Source organism: Simochromis diagramma, unplaced genomic scaffold (assembly GCF_900408965.1).
Source record: "Simochromis diagramma unplaced genomic scaffold, fSimDia1.1 OVJJ01000426.1, whole genome shotgun sequence".
NCBI classification, from domain to species: Eukaryota; Metazoa; Chordata; class Actinopteri; order Cichliformes; family Cichlidae; genus Simochromis; species Simochromis diagramma.
In genome coordinates, this window is record NW_024387170.1 from 2,451,777 (window position 1) to 2,465,826 (window position 14,050).

Consider the following 14,050-nt stretch of genomic DNA (forward strand, 5'->3'; position numbering starts at 1 on the left):
TGTCCAAGAATTGTTATTCTGGATAGAATGTCACTAGTGTTTATTTTTTCAGAAATGTCCAAATAGAAATTAACTGGTTCACTGTCAGAGTAAAAGGCAGTCTTTTAAAATGGTTTGGAATGCATGAGAGACACCATGAAGCTTTTAGTTAATCCCTCAGTCTTTGTGTAGGCTCAATGACACTTACAGCTCACTGTCTTTGAAATTCACATATAAATTGTGATTTTACAATACTCATTCATGATAACCTGATATTACAAGGAATAGAAATGAACTCCTTGCTCACATTCTTTGATTACTTGCTGACAATAAAATATAATTCCAGCTGGTTGATATTTAATGTAAGATTTTAGATTATAAAAATGTGTCTAGTTGCTAGACGCTGATTTGTTGTGTTCTCTGCATGCGAATTTGTTTAAAGTACCTTCTATATGGAACGAAATTTGTCTCAAAATGGTCAGATGTGTATCAAATGATCCACAAGTGAAAACTAAGATTTTTATGTCATTTTGTGTACACTGCTTTGTCTTGAGATAAAACACTGTTCCCCAAGAACCATTGTGGTACCATGGTACTACATACAAGAGAATAGATTAATACTATAAACCATAGATATGATAAATTAATAGCATAGATAGATAGATAGATAGATAGATAGATAGATAGATAGATAGATAGATAGTGGTTTCTAATAGTTAGGCATTCCAGTCTCTAAATTTTCAGTGGGTGTACTGTTTATTTTTATGTGTGTTTCCAGTTCCTCAGTACTAAGCTGTCCGATAGGGGGGAGAAACTGTTACGCAGTCTGGCAAAGAAGACCCAAATACTTCAATACCTCTTTTTATATTCAAAAGAGTACGAAAGCAGGATTGTCCTGGTTGTAAGAGCATATGGTGTTATCGCCACATCCGCTACTGACACGGTGAGCTCAGTTTGAATGAAATTAAAAAACATGTTTCTAGCATCCAAAATAACAGTGCTTGTTCCTGTAATCACCATTAAAATGTTTACTGGGGAAAAAACTAGTGTGAGTCCTTCATCAAAGCACCTGATCAGCAAACTTTGTAGCTCCTCCATCCAATGAATTTGTTTTACAGAAAGAAAACTAGCAGTAAGTTTTGCAGTTGTATTAAAAGATGTATATGAACCTTAGTCTGATATTAGACTGGTTGAATTATACAGCTTGCTAAAAGCTGATGGGAGCCATAATATTTTACATGGGAGCAATACCTGCAGCAAACTGGGGGAATCTAAAGAGGGGCAAAGAGTGTACTATAATTTATTTAAAGGCTTTCATAACATTTTTCAGATATATAAATTAGGGGTGCAACGATACACAAAATTCACGGTTCGGTTCGGTTCGATACTTTGGTGTCACGGTTCGATATTTTTTCGATACAAAAAAAAATGTTCATGCCTTTTTAATTTGTCATTTATTAAAATTATAAATATATATTTTAACTCAAAAGTACAGTTTTCAAATTTAACCCTAACCCTTGTGCATGTTTTTTATTTTGACAGCGAATGCGCACCTGCGGACCACTTATGTGCACCCCTGGTTATATAGCTCATCATATTGCAGCCACAGAAATTCTTTTGTCCATGAAACCATAAAGCTGCACTTTCTTTTTGCCTTATAGTCTGATTTGTCATAACTTTTCCGTTTTGTGGTAAACTTTTCTTTGGCTGTCACTTCTTCACCCTGACCTGTCTTATTTGACTCAGCAGAACTAAAATATATATCCTGCTGCTTTTACACACGCACTCACATAAGCTCAGCGATTCTCTGCGCGATCAACCTCTCACATGTTTAAGCTTGCTGCGGGAGATTTCACTTGTCATGTTTGCGTAGTAAGCTAACGATTGATAAGACGATGTCAGAGGAATTGGTGCGCAAATTATCATCACTCACCAATCAGTGCTGTCGCTCTCTCTACACAGTTCGCGCAATTGCAAAGTGAAAGCAAAAAAACAAGCGCAAATTCAAACGCGATTTCAATATGTCACATATTGACAGTGGCTCACCGATGCCAATGACATAATTACCCAGCTACATTTCCGAAAGAATGCAAAAGCATTGACATATATTTTTCCTTCCTATGATAGCCCGACGGGCAGGGCAGAGATAGATTTTGGTAGCCCGACTGGAAAAATCGCTAGCCCCAGGACGTCGGGCTAGCGATATTGCGAGCCCTGTATCTGATTGAGGAATCACTCATCTTTGGAAAAGAGAGTTTATTACAGAGAAATGGCTCTTTTCAAAATAAAAGCTATACTATATGCTTCTTCTGGGCTATATTCTCAGCAGCATATTAAACATATCAGGTCCCCATAAGGAGAATCATGTGCTAACGGCTGTCTAAATGACTCGGGTAAAGTTTGTAGCATGCATGCTTGTTGTTTTTGTCTGCTTCCACTTGTCTTTGCACTAGGATGATGTCGGAGTAAATGTGCAGTCATATTCGTTGTGTTCCCACTAGTGCTGTCAGCGTTAATCTGAAATGATGTTAACGCCACAACACGGCAAATCTCCGTTAACGAGCTACCGCCGATCGCCCCGTGCATGGGGCTAGACGGCCAACACATTTACGAGCTAACTGCGCTAACACACTAGTTCCCACCCATGTAATTGAGCATTGCATGGCATACTCTTCCAGTATGAAGAGTTGGACAGCACCAGGGCCCGACATGGTTCACGCCTACTGGCTAAAGAAGCTGACTGCACTCCACGAGCGTCTGGCAGCACAAATGAACCAGCTGCTAGTTAACGAGAGACACCCGGAATGGCTAACCGAAGGTCGGACGGTCCTGATCCCCAAGGACCCCAAGAAGGGACCGGTCCCCTCCAACTACCGACCAATAACCTGTCTCAGTACTACATGGAAGCTCCTGTCAGGCATCATATCGGCTAAGATGAACAGGCACATGGGTCAATACATGAGCGGGACACAGAAAGGAATTGGCAAGAATACCAGAGGCGCAAAACACCAGCTACTGGTAGACAGAACAGTCAGCCAAGACTGCAAGACCAGACTGACCAACCTGTGCACTGCCTGGATTGATTACAAGAAGGCCTATGACTCAATGCCCCACAGCTGGATACTGGAATGCCTAGAATTGTACAAGATCAATGGGACCCTAAGAGCCTTCATCAGGAACTCAATGGGGATGTGGCGTACAACATTAGAGGCCAACTCCAAGCCCATAGCACAAGTCACCATCAAGTGCGGGATCTACCAAGGAGGTGCTCTGTCCCCACTGCTGTTCTGCATAGGCCTGAACCCCCTCAGTGAGATCATTAACAAGACTGGCTACGGATACCGACTACGGAACGGAGCAGTTGTCAGCCACCTCCTGTACATGGATGACATCAAGCTGTATGCCAAGAGTGAACGAGACATCGATTCACTGATCCACACTACCAGGCTATACAGCAATGACATTGGAATGTCGTTCGAACTGGAGAAGTGTAGTCGGATGGTAACAAAGAGAGGGAAGGTAGTCAGAACTGAGGGGATTGAACTACCAGAAGGCAACATTGCAGACATAGAGGACAGTTACAAGTACCTGGGGATCCCGCAGGCGAATGGGAACCATGAAGAGGCCGCTAGAAAAGCTGCAACCACCAAGTACCTGCAGAGGGCCAGGCAAGTCCTGAGGAGTCAGCTGAATGGTAAGAACAAGATCCGGGCCATCAACACGTACGCCCTGCCCGTGATCAGGTACCCTGCTGGGGTAATAGGCTGGCCAAAGGAGGAGATAGAAGCCACTGACATAAAGACAAGAAAGCTCCTTACCATGCATGGAGGGTTTCACCCCAAGTCCAGCACCCTGAGGCTGTACGCTAAGCGGAAGGAAGGGGGCCGGGGACTGGTGAGTGTCAGCACCACAGTCCAGGATGAGACAACGAACATCCAAGAATACATTGGGAAGATGGCCCCAACTGACCGAGTGCTCAGTGAATACCTCAGGCAGCAGAAACCCAAGAAAGAGGAGGGAGACGAGGAACCATCATGGAAGGACAGGCCCCTGCACGGTATGTACCACCGGCAGATAGAGGAGGTGGCTGATATCCAGAAATCCTACCAGTGGCTGGACAAAGCTGGACTGAAAGACAGCACAGAGGCACTAATCATGGCAGCACAAGAACAAGCTCTGAGTACAAGATCCATAGAGGCTGGGGTCTATCACACCAGGCAAGACCCCAGGTGCAGGCTGTGTAAAGATGCCCCAGAGACAATCCAGCACATAACAGCAGGGTGCAAGATGCTAGCAGGCAAGGCATACATGGAACGCCATAACCAAGTGGCCGGCATAGTGTACAGGAACATCTGTGCCGAGTATAACCTGGAAGTCCCGAGGTCAAAATGGGAGATGCCCCCAAGGGTGGTGGAGAATGACCGAGCTAAGATCCTGTGGGACTTCCAGATACAGACGGACAAAATGGTGGTGGCTAACCAACCGGACATAGTGGTGGTAGACAAACAGAAGAAAACGGCCGTAGTGATCGATGTAGCGGTTCCAAATGACAGCAATATCAGGAAGAAGGAACACGAGAAGCTGGAGAAATACCAAGGGCTCAGAGAAGAGCTCGAGAGGATGTGGAGGGTGAAGGTAACGGTGGTCCCTGTGGTAATCGGAGCACTAGGTGCGGTGACTCCCAAGCTAGGTGAGTGGCTCCAGCAGATCCCGGGAATAACATCGGAGATCTCTGTCCAGAAGAGCGCAGTCCTGGGAACAGCTAAGATACTGCGCAGGACCCTCAAGCTCCCAGGCCTCTGGTAGAGGACCCGAGCTTGAAGGATAAACCGCCCGCAGGGGCGTGCTGGGTGTTTTTATATATATAATGCTTATTTTTTTTTAAAAAGCCAATAAAAAATGTACATGGGCGATTAAACTCTGGGCCTCTGACCTGAGGGTTATTAGGTTGGAGACTGAATTATTATTAATACTAATTAATGCCTACACCATCATAATGTCTGTTTTCAGCAGCCCAAAAACTTTAAGAAAATGTTTTCTTTAAAAAAATGTAACATTAATATGGCACATAAATGCAATCAAATGGTTTATTTGTTTTTAGTTTAGTTTAGTTGTTAGGTGTTTGGAGTTAAACTTTAAAACACTGCAATTTCTAAAGAGGAAACCAATGAGCAATTGATTCTGAAAGACCCATTTTGTTTTCTCTTTGAATATTTATTATTGCCCATTAAGACAAAAGTGCTTCTTATCCAGTTACTCAATTAATATATGGGATAATCAATAAATTATTTGATTACTTAAATAATTAATAGCTGCAGCCCTAGTTCACTTACTCCCCATGTCATTGTTAGTTAAGTGCCGTCAGGCTGCAGCTTCTGTTTCTACAGTAGAATCACTGTGGCGATCACTTTGAAGTGTCTTTGTGCTAGTTGTCATCTTTGCTTTTTGTTGTCAGTTTTGTGTTCATACCAAAGCACTAAGAGAAAGATCATGTATGTTTCCTCATTAGGATAAGGATTTTTGTTAGTTTGTAGGACTGTAGCCTTGGTTTCTATCTCGCCTCTGTCAGAGCGCCCCAGGGTGGCTGTGGCTACAATGTAGCTGCCATCACCAGTGTGTGAATGTGTGTGTGAATGGGTGGATGACTGGATGTGTAAAGCGCTTTGGGGTCCTTAGGGACTAGTAAAGCGCTATACAAATACAGGCCATTTAGCATCTATTGTTAAATGGTAGTTATGAGACAATGCTTTTCAGCTGTTTTACAGGAAAATGAAAGTAATGTAATGAGTAATATAATGAACTACTTTCTCCTGTGAGTAACATAATGCATTATTTTTAAGAAAAGTAATATGTGGGGACCAGTGTTGGGAAGGTTACTTTTAAAATGTATTCCATTACAGAATACAGAATACATGCCCTAAAATGTATTCTGTAACGTATTCCGTTACGTTACTCAATGAGAGTAACGTAACGGAATACTTTGGATTACTTAACATATTATCATGCATTTTACAACTACATGAATGTACTATTGCTGTGTGATTCATTACTGTTACTGAAGGTCTGCGGCTCCAAACCCGTAGTAAAGGGACCTCTGACTAATACGTCGGGTTCATGTCGGGCTCATAGCCGAAAAATAGCTTTACTTTGTTGTCTGGGTCAACTCTGCTTGCGAGAGACAGAGAGAGGCGTTGAAAGGCTGCTCCAACGGAACTTATTGTTTCGGAGGAAAACAGGAACACAGTGTACAGTCGAGTCTTAATAGCTTACTTACAACTGGGCTCGTCAGGCTCTCTTCTTGGCTGAAGTGGTTATTATTATATTATCATGCTTCCAGCTCCCGTTTTTGCTTGATGACAACTCATACTTTTCGACTCTCCTTTTTCTCCCACCTCGCTCTCACAGACACATAACGGGTATGGCAGTCCATTCTCCCTGCAGCACGGACTACACCGCCCATGATGCTACATTCTTTAGAGCTGTAGCATTCTGCCTATTAGCTTAGCACAACAACAACAACAAAACGGCGCTCTCTCACCCAGGAAACACGCAGAGCGAGAGCGTCACCCTGTAACCATGGCAACCGCAATGCTGCCGCCTGGAACTACAGAACGTAGCTGTCATACAAAACCCAAACAGTCCTGACCCGTGACAATATGAAACAGGAAAGTACTGGTGTGTAATCCCTTTATTTCAACAAAGTAACTGTATTCTAAATACCACCTTTTTAAACGGTATCTGTAACGGAATACAGTTACTCATATTTTGTATTTTAAATACGTAACGGTGGTACATGTATTCCGTTACTCCCCAACACTGGTGGGGACAGATGTCTAAAGAGGTATGATTTGAGCTGGGAGACATGGAAAACCTTGTGTACGTGCATATTGCAGGGTAACTTCAGGTGAGCAGAGACAGGATTAATCATTGCCTCGATTTCGAAGGGGGGCTAGTATCTTGATTTAGTTGCAGCTGTGCAGACGGGACTGTGTGCTCACCTTCTATTACTGGAAAGAGTGGTGGGTAGTAGCCCAGGGAGACCTCGAAGGGGAACAGGATGGGGGGCAAGGTAGTTGGGCAATTGTGGGCATATTCCATCGTCTATTGTGAGGATTACCGTGTTTCAACCTGACGGAGGCAGACCAGTCACAAAGTTAAGGAAAGATGTGAGACCAGGGACACCCTGGAGTGGGAAGGGGTTTGAGCAGGCCTACAGGAGGGGAACTAGCAGACTTATTCTTCACACAGGTTAAATAGACTGAAACATACTCTCTAGCATCCCTAATTAGTGTGGGTCACCAAAAGAGATTGGAGGAGAGGTTGCAGGAAAGTGAGAATCCTCCTCCAATCATACGTGAGGGGGAAGAGACAGAGCCAGATGATTCCTGGACACCTCTGCCAGATCAGGAGAGGCAGTGATGGAGTTAGAGTGCTAATGGAATGGACAGAGTGACAGATTTTAGATGGTTCATGTGGAAGTCATTACTTCAACAGGAGATGCAATCCTTTCTCCAATCGATACAGGGGTTGTGTAGTTGTAGCTAAGGATGGCCCAAAACTATGGCATTATTTTTGTGCCTCTATTCTGAGCGCACGTAAATAATTTTTGCAAGTAAAAATATTGCATTTTAAGGAGAATATTTTGTGTGAACAAAATTCATTGCTGCGTGCAAGAAATGTATTTCAGTGTTTGCTACTATCCATATACACGCACAATTACAGCCCTCTCCCTCAGTTGTTGGCATTTGCTCTTGCTCAGATCTCTGCTCTGTGTGCTGACAGACATCTGTGGACCTGCTCTCAGAGTGTCGCTCCAGCTCTCAACATCTCTGCTCCCTGCACGCTCAACTCTTTCTGTACTCCGTTATAAATGTGCCACAAAACCAACCACTCACAGACTTGGATGCAAAAATTCTGATTGGTTGTTGTGGTCTCCAATCGACTCGCTATTGACTGCATTCCGGAAACACTGTCCAAAGTTTAGCTAAAACCATTTTCGGTTAGCATGTTATTTTATTTTATTGTAAAATATATCATTTTTTTAAGACCATCGTTGGTTTTAATATATTTAAAACCAAACCACTCCACTGGATTTGTCTACATTTCGCTCAAATTAAGCTTTTTTTCACTCAAAATAATTTTCTCCTCAAAATGCAACATTTGTTCTTGCAAAAATTATTTACGTGCGCTCAGAATAGAGGCACAAAAATAATGCCATACAAACGCTCTGTGTGATTACTAGAAAGGGATAGGGTTTGGGTTTGGTTCTAAGAGTGACATCGGGCAAGTGTTGACCATTTCAAACTGTGACCTGGATGGCACGAGGCTGAGTTTGGAAATATTTCATTTTTGTGCCAGGGAGTTATCAATGAAACACTGCTCTACACCCAAATCAATAAGCGCTTGGACAGAGTGGGTCTTCCCATGAATCATGAGGTGCAGAGGACTGAGAGAGCCAGAGATTTTGCCCACCAGTACTTGTTCCTTTACAGGTGGGCGTAACCTTTTGGCCAAATAGGACAGGCGTAGATGTAATGTCTCCTTTTGTTTAAAATGTGTAATAATTACTTTTTTGAACAATGACCCCAACACTGATCACAGCAAAAAAGGCAAATGCCTCCAACATGTCCAAACATTTGACCACACAACATGCAATTAATTTGAACAAATGCAAGGTCTATGTTGTTTAGCAATGGTGGTGATGCTCAACGCTGAGCCATGGAGAATCCGTAAGGAAATGAATCAATAAGTGATATTGACAATGCAATCAGTTGTTATAGATCATTATTAATGTCCATCCCTACTGATGTGTGTGTTTTTAGGCTATATAGTCTACTACAGTATTTGGTCATGATGGAATTTTGTTTGGCAGGTCCTGCAATCCCTGTTGGAGTGGATGTTCAGGTGGAGAGCTTGGACAGCATCTCTGAAGTTGATATGGTAAGCTGGCATGTTTCTATACTTTTACAGATCATACATCTTACAGTATAAGGTCAATGGAGATGAAACTTGACCTATTTCTCTAAATTTGAAGGAAATATAGAAAAAAGTTTCACTGCATTCCGTTGCCCTGTACCTATGACGTGCAATAACAATAAAGTTGAATTCTATTCTATTCTATTCTATTCTATTCTATGAGTTTAGTAATAATTAAACAAAGAAAAGCATTTTTGTTTAGGGCTGGGTATCGTCACTGATTTCTAGAATCGATTCAATTCTGATTCACAAGGTCCCGAATCGATTCGATCCATGATTCGATTTAATTCGATTCGATTCGATTCGATTTGAATCTGGGAAATTTTGACAGTCAGAAATATTATAATTCAGATCAGTACATTTACATATTTTTGTATCTATAAAAAGGAAGCTGACACACGCAAGACTTTATCAAAGGTGTGAGCATCACAGCAGAGGCCTTTGTGTCAAAGTAGCTGAAGATAAAACAGAAAAACATGAAGGTGATTTTCCTGGCCTGGGATTTTATAAAAATATTCTGCAGTACATCAAAAACGAAAGAAAACCATTAATCAACACATGAACATTACCTCTGACATTACAGCGGTTTTATTAGAGACACGGCTGAGCGTTGCATAATTTTAAAAAGTTTAAATTTGTTCAATATTGAACGGCAGAAATTAGGTTTTCTTTTCGGAAGTAAAAGGAAAAAAAAAACGTCAGCCGACAGCGCTGTAAACAACAGTAGACTTGTGCGTAACAAGCAAGCGAATAATGCAGAAAACAGATTTTTAGACGGGAAATTGTTGTTGAAGTACAGAGAGAGAGAGAGCTGTGCATGGAGTGAAGTGTGATTTTTATCGTGGTGGAAGCAAAACAGCAAAAGTCAGAGGGAATTCATGACGATGTTTATGTGAAGCGTAGTTTGGATCTTCTTTTGCTGCTGGTTCGGTCAATATTGTTTGGAGAGAGATCAAACTAACAGCCATATGATCACCGCAAAAAGGGCGTAAACACAAAGCGCGGACCCGTGGATCAGAATCAGCGAGCTGTCGGCTTTCAGCCCCGACCGTCAGCTGAGAAAGGCGACATCTCACTGATTCTGATCCGCGGGTCCGCGCTGTGTGTTTACGTCTTTGTGCAGAAGCCGTGTACCTGCTGTCATTTACTGTCTTAGCTGTTTGGTGGTTGTTGAAATTTTGTGATCTTTCACCTGAGATTCTGGCATTTCGGGCAAAATAAATTAATATTAAAAAATCGATTCAGGATTTTAATGAATCGATTTTACGTTATCCAAGCCAGAATCGATTTTAATCGATAAATCGATTATAAAAACCCACCCCTATTTTTGTTAATTTCTAATGGTAATAATTAAGTGCAACTTCCCATTTAAAATCTGTTCTAAATTCATGCTTACATTAATTTTATTCAGCTCTGAACTCCTACACTGAGTAGTTTGCTTAATGCATCCTGTCCTGGCACAGCTGGAAATGTGAGGCTGATGCTGAAGCTTTGCATATGTTTTACTCTTACTGCACATATTCTGCCATGTACTTTTTAGTCATTGCACTGAGCCAGAACTGAGTAATGCAGAGACATGTAATGAAGCCATAAAGTCCTTAACACGTACATGTTGTGTTTTTTTTATGTAACAAGCAGGGTTGCAGTGAATCCTCTCAACACAAATTATTGTCTTCAATGCATGGCTCTGTAGAGCACCAATGTGTCAACGCGATGGAGACCTGTAATACAAATGTATGTAGGAGCAACGTATGAATAAAAAGTTAGCATTAAGCGTATGCAGTCCTCAGTATTAAACAAAACCACTGATAACACAATGGGAGCAGTGATGACACTGGCACGGTTAGCTCGTATTGTGCCAAAAAGTGATCATCTGCCAAAAAGTGATTTCTGGCATTTGTCAAAAAGTGATTGCCTGTATTTAAATTGCTGTCATATATCCTTTATATATCCGGTTAAAAGGTCTCATTGACATTAAAAATGTTTTGTTTTTGTTTTTTTACAAGAGAACTAGCCAACAGGGCAGCAGAAATTGCAACAAATATAACCATAGTTTGACAAAGATTTTTTAATTGGCCAAAAAGGACTGGATTGGTTATAATGTAAATTAACATGTCATTAAAATACTTGCTAAAACAGGTAATTTCGATATATTATATATAACACCTTTGTAAATCCTGGTGACTGAAGTCTATTTACTAATATATGTAAAGACATTAAACATAAAAAAACGTAGAAACAGTGGAAATCACTTTTTCGCAGATGATCAGTTTTTAGCATAACATAGGAGTCTGGCTACACACCACAAAGAGCAAAGAGGCAGCCCTGTTACCAAGGTGGTGAGCTGAGGTTGGGTGAAAGAAAACATGTGAAACAACTTATGAAAAGAGAGAAACAACCTTGTTATCCCTTATGTAAAAGATCTATCCATGAAAATCAGGAGAATGTTCTCCAAGCACGACGTCCCAGTACACTTCAGACCTAGCCACACCATCAGACAAAAACTGGTTCATCCCAAGGAGAAAACTTGAACATAAGCTAAAACCAAACAAAGCTAAAAAACATAGTGTTTGCTATGCAGTGCAACGAGGTCTGATCTGTAGAGAGATATATAAATCGGAAAAACCAAACAGCCATGAATGCATGAACAACCACCTCGACAGGACAAGACTCGGCTGTCTACCTGCATCAAAAGGTCATAGGTCACTCTTTTGAGGATGCCAATGTTTACATTGGCATCCTCAATGTAAAATACAGTTGTAGAGTTTTAGTAAGGTACGGCTAAACAAACTGTATATATAACATGCATTCCCCTGCCAGAGAAACACTTGAAATATTCTATAAATAGAAGGATCAGTCAAAATATGGAACTTTCAGCCGATTTGAAACTGAATCTCTGAGCATTACTTGGTCCCTACAGTTTTATTTTGTATTCTCCCAACAGCAGACTCAGTGTTGTTTATTTATATATATATATACTGTATATATATAATGGTTTGAAAGAAAACATTAAATATGAAAACAGAAATGAAACATAGTCTACATACAAATTTAATATGAGGTCAGCAAGTACAATGTAGGTGTATTGTGTTAGGATCAGAAATTAATACTTTTAAAACAATAAAATTGCTGTAAAATTGATTTCTGCCAACATAAAAAACAATAGAAAATCAAGATAGATATGGGTTGCAGAGGGGTGTATCATTGAACAACCATTAGAATATAGAGTTTTCCGAGATCTACTTTAAAACCAGTGTTGGTTACTCCCTTACACTTTATACTTTTGCTTTGGTATGATAAATACCTTGTGGGTTCATGTATAAGAGGATATTAAAGAAATTGAGTCAATCACTTTGTTACTGTTTGTTAGTGTTGTTGTTTATCTATTAGTATGCCTGAGATATACATCTTACCATAAAACTTGGAAATATATTTTTTCTTTTTTTCCTTTGGTGCCAATGATATTTTTAACACAAAAGCAACAGAGGGATTGGAATGCCTGTAGCTTTCTCAATTTGATTATTTAATGAGAAAATCAGCATGGCTTGATGAGTGCAATTGGTACATTAGAATTTGGTAAATGTTTGTGTTTCTTTCACTCGTTCACTACATAATCTCCACATTTACAGTCTTTTAATTACACTCTTTAACTCCACCAGGACTTCACCATGACCTTGTATCTGAGACATTACTGGAAGGATGACCGTCTGTCCTTCACCAGCAGCACCAACAAGAGTATGACGTTTGATGGCCGTTTGGTGAAGAAAATTTGGGTCCCTGATGTCTTCTTTGTCCACTCTAAGAGATCCTTTATCCACGATACGACTACTGACAATATCATGCTCCGGGTCTTTCCTGATGGACATGTGCTTTACAGCCTGAGGTCTGTAGAATCTCTGCATCTGATTTATTGACAGATCAATATTTGAATCAGCCTCCAATTGTATTTTTTTAATTGAATTATTCAAATTATTCCTCTCCAAGTTTCTTGAAAAGCGATCTGGAAGCTTTTGCAATTTTCCTTTCAAACATCAATAGATCTCATTGGTGGAGGAATTATGCCTCAGGTTAATTAAAATCTTAGGTGGGCATTTAAACAGGGAACGTGTCCTGGAATGCCGGCCAGGTTTCACCATAATTTCACAAAAATTGCATAAAAATTATATAATTTGCTTTTTAGTCAGTTTTTAATCATGGTCACTTTGCTTTCAACTCATAATGTACCTCCAAAAGCTACTTCATCAGACAGAAGTTATAAAGTAAACCAGGATTTCTAAGCATGAGATTTTCAGACCATATCTGATTCCACACTACTCACTTTTAAGGTTTCGAGGATTCAGCGGATTTCCTTTAAATCCATCCATCCATCTTCTTCCGCTTATCTGGGGCTGGGTCGCAGAGGCAGCAGCCTAAGGAGTGGAGTCTAGACCTCCTTCTCCCCTGCCACCTCCTCTAGCTTTTCTGGGGAAACAGTAAGGTGTTCCCATGTCAGCTGAGAGATATAATCTCTCCAGTGTGTCCTGGATCTGCCCCGGGACCTCCTCCAGGTGGGACATGCTGAAACACCTCACCCAGGAGGCACCCAGGAGGCATCCTGGTCAGATGCCCGAACCACCTCAACTGGCTCCTTTTAATGTAGAGGTGCAGCAGCTCTATTCTGAGCCCCTCCTAGATGGCCAAACCTCTTAACCTATCTCTAAGGGAGAGCCACCCTTCAGAGAAACTGCTCTGAAACTGCAATGCTTGTATTCACAATTCCATTCTTTCAGTCACTACCCAAAGCTTGTGAGGGTAGGTATGTAGACCAACCACTAAATTAAAAGCTTCACTTTTACACTTCACCATGACAAACCACTCCAGTGCCAGTTGGAGGCCATCACCTGATGAAGCCAACAGAACCACATTATCTGCAAAAAGCAGAGATGAGATTCTGAGACCACCCAAGTGGAAGCTTTCCGTCACTTGGCTATGCCTAGAAATTCTGTCCATAAAAATTCTGTCCAACACCCACTGGAAATGAGTGGGTGCGGGGCCAGCTATGTGGATCAAGGTCTTGGGCTAGAAACCCCATACTCCTGAAGCATCCCCAAAGGAC

General features: G+C 41.2%; 1 protein-coding gene across 1 annotated transcript in view; it reads left to right on the forward strand.

Annotated features, from left to right (window-relative positions):
• Nucleotides 1–14,050, forward strand: part of gabrr2a (gamma-aminobutyric acid type A receptor subunit rho2a) — a 73,958-nt gene that overhangs the window by 22,516 nt on the left and 37,392 nt on the right. Inside the window, exons 3-4 of the mRNA XM_040049148.1 lie at nucleotides 8,852–8,919; nucleotides 12,615–12,838. Coding sequence (XP_039905082.1) covers nucleotides 8,852–8,919; nucleotides 12,615–12,838 — 292 coding nt within the window. The remainder of the gene's footprint in view (nucleotides 1–8,851; nucleotides 8,920–12,614; nucleotides 12,839–14,050) is intronic.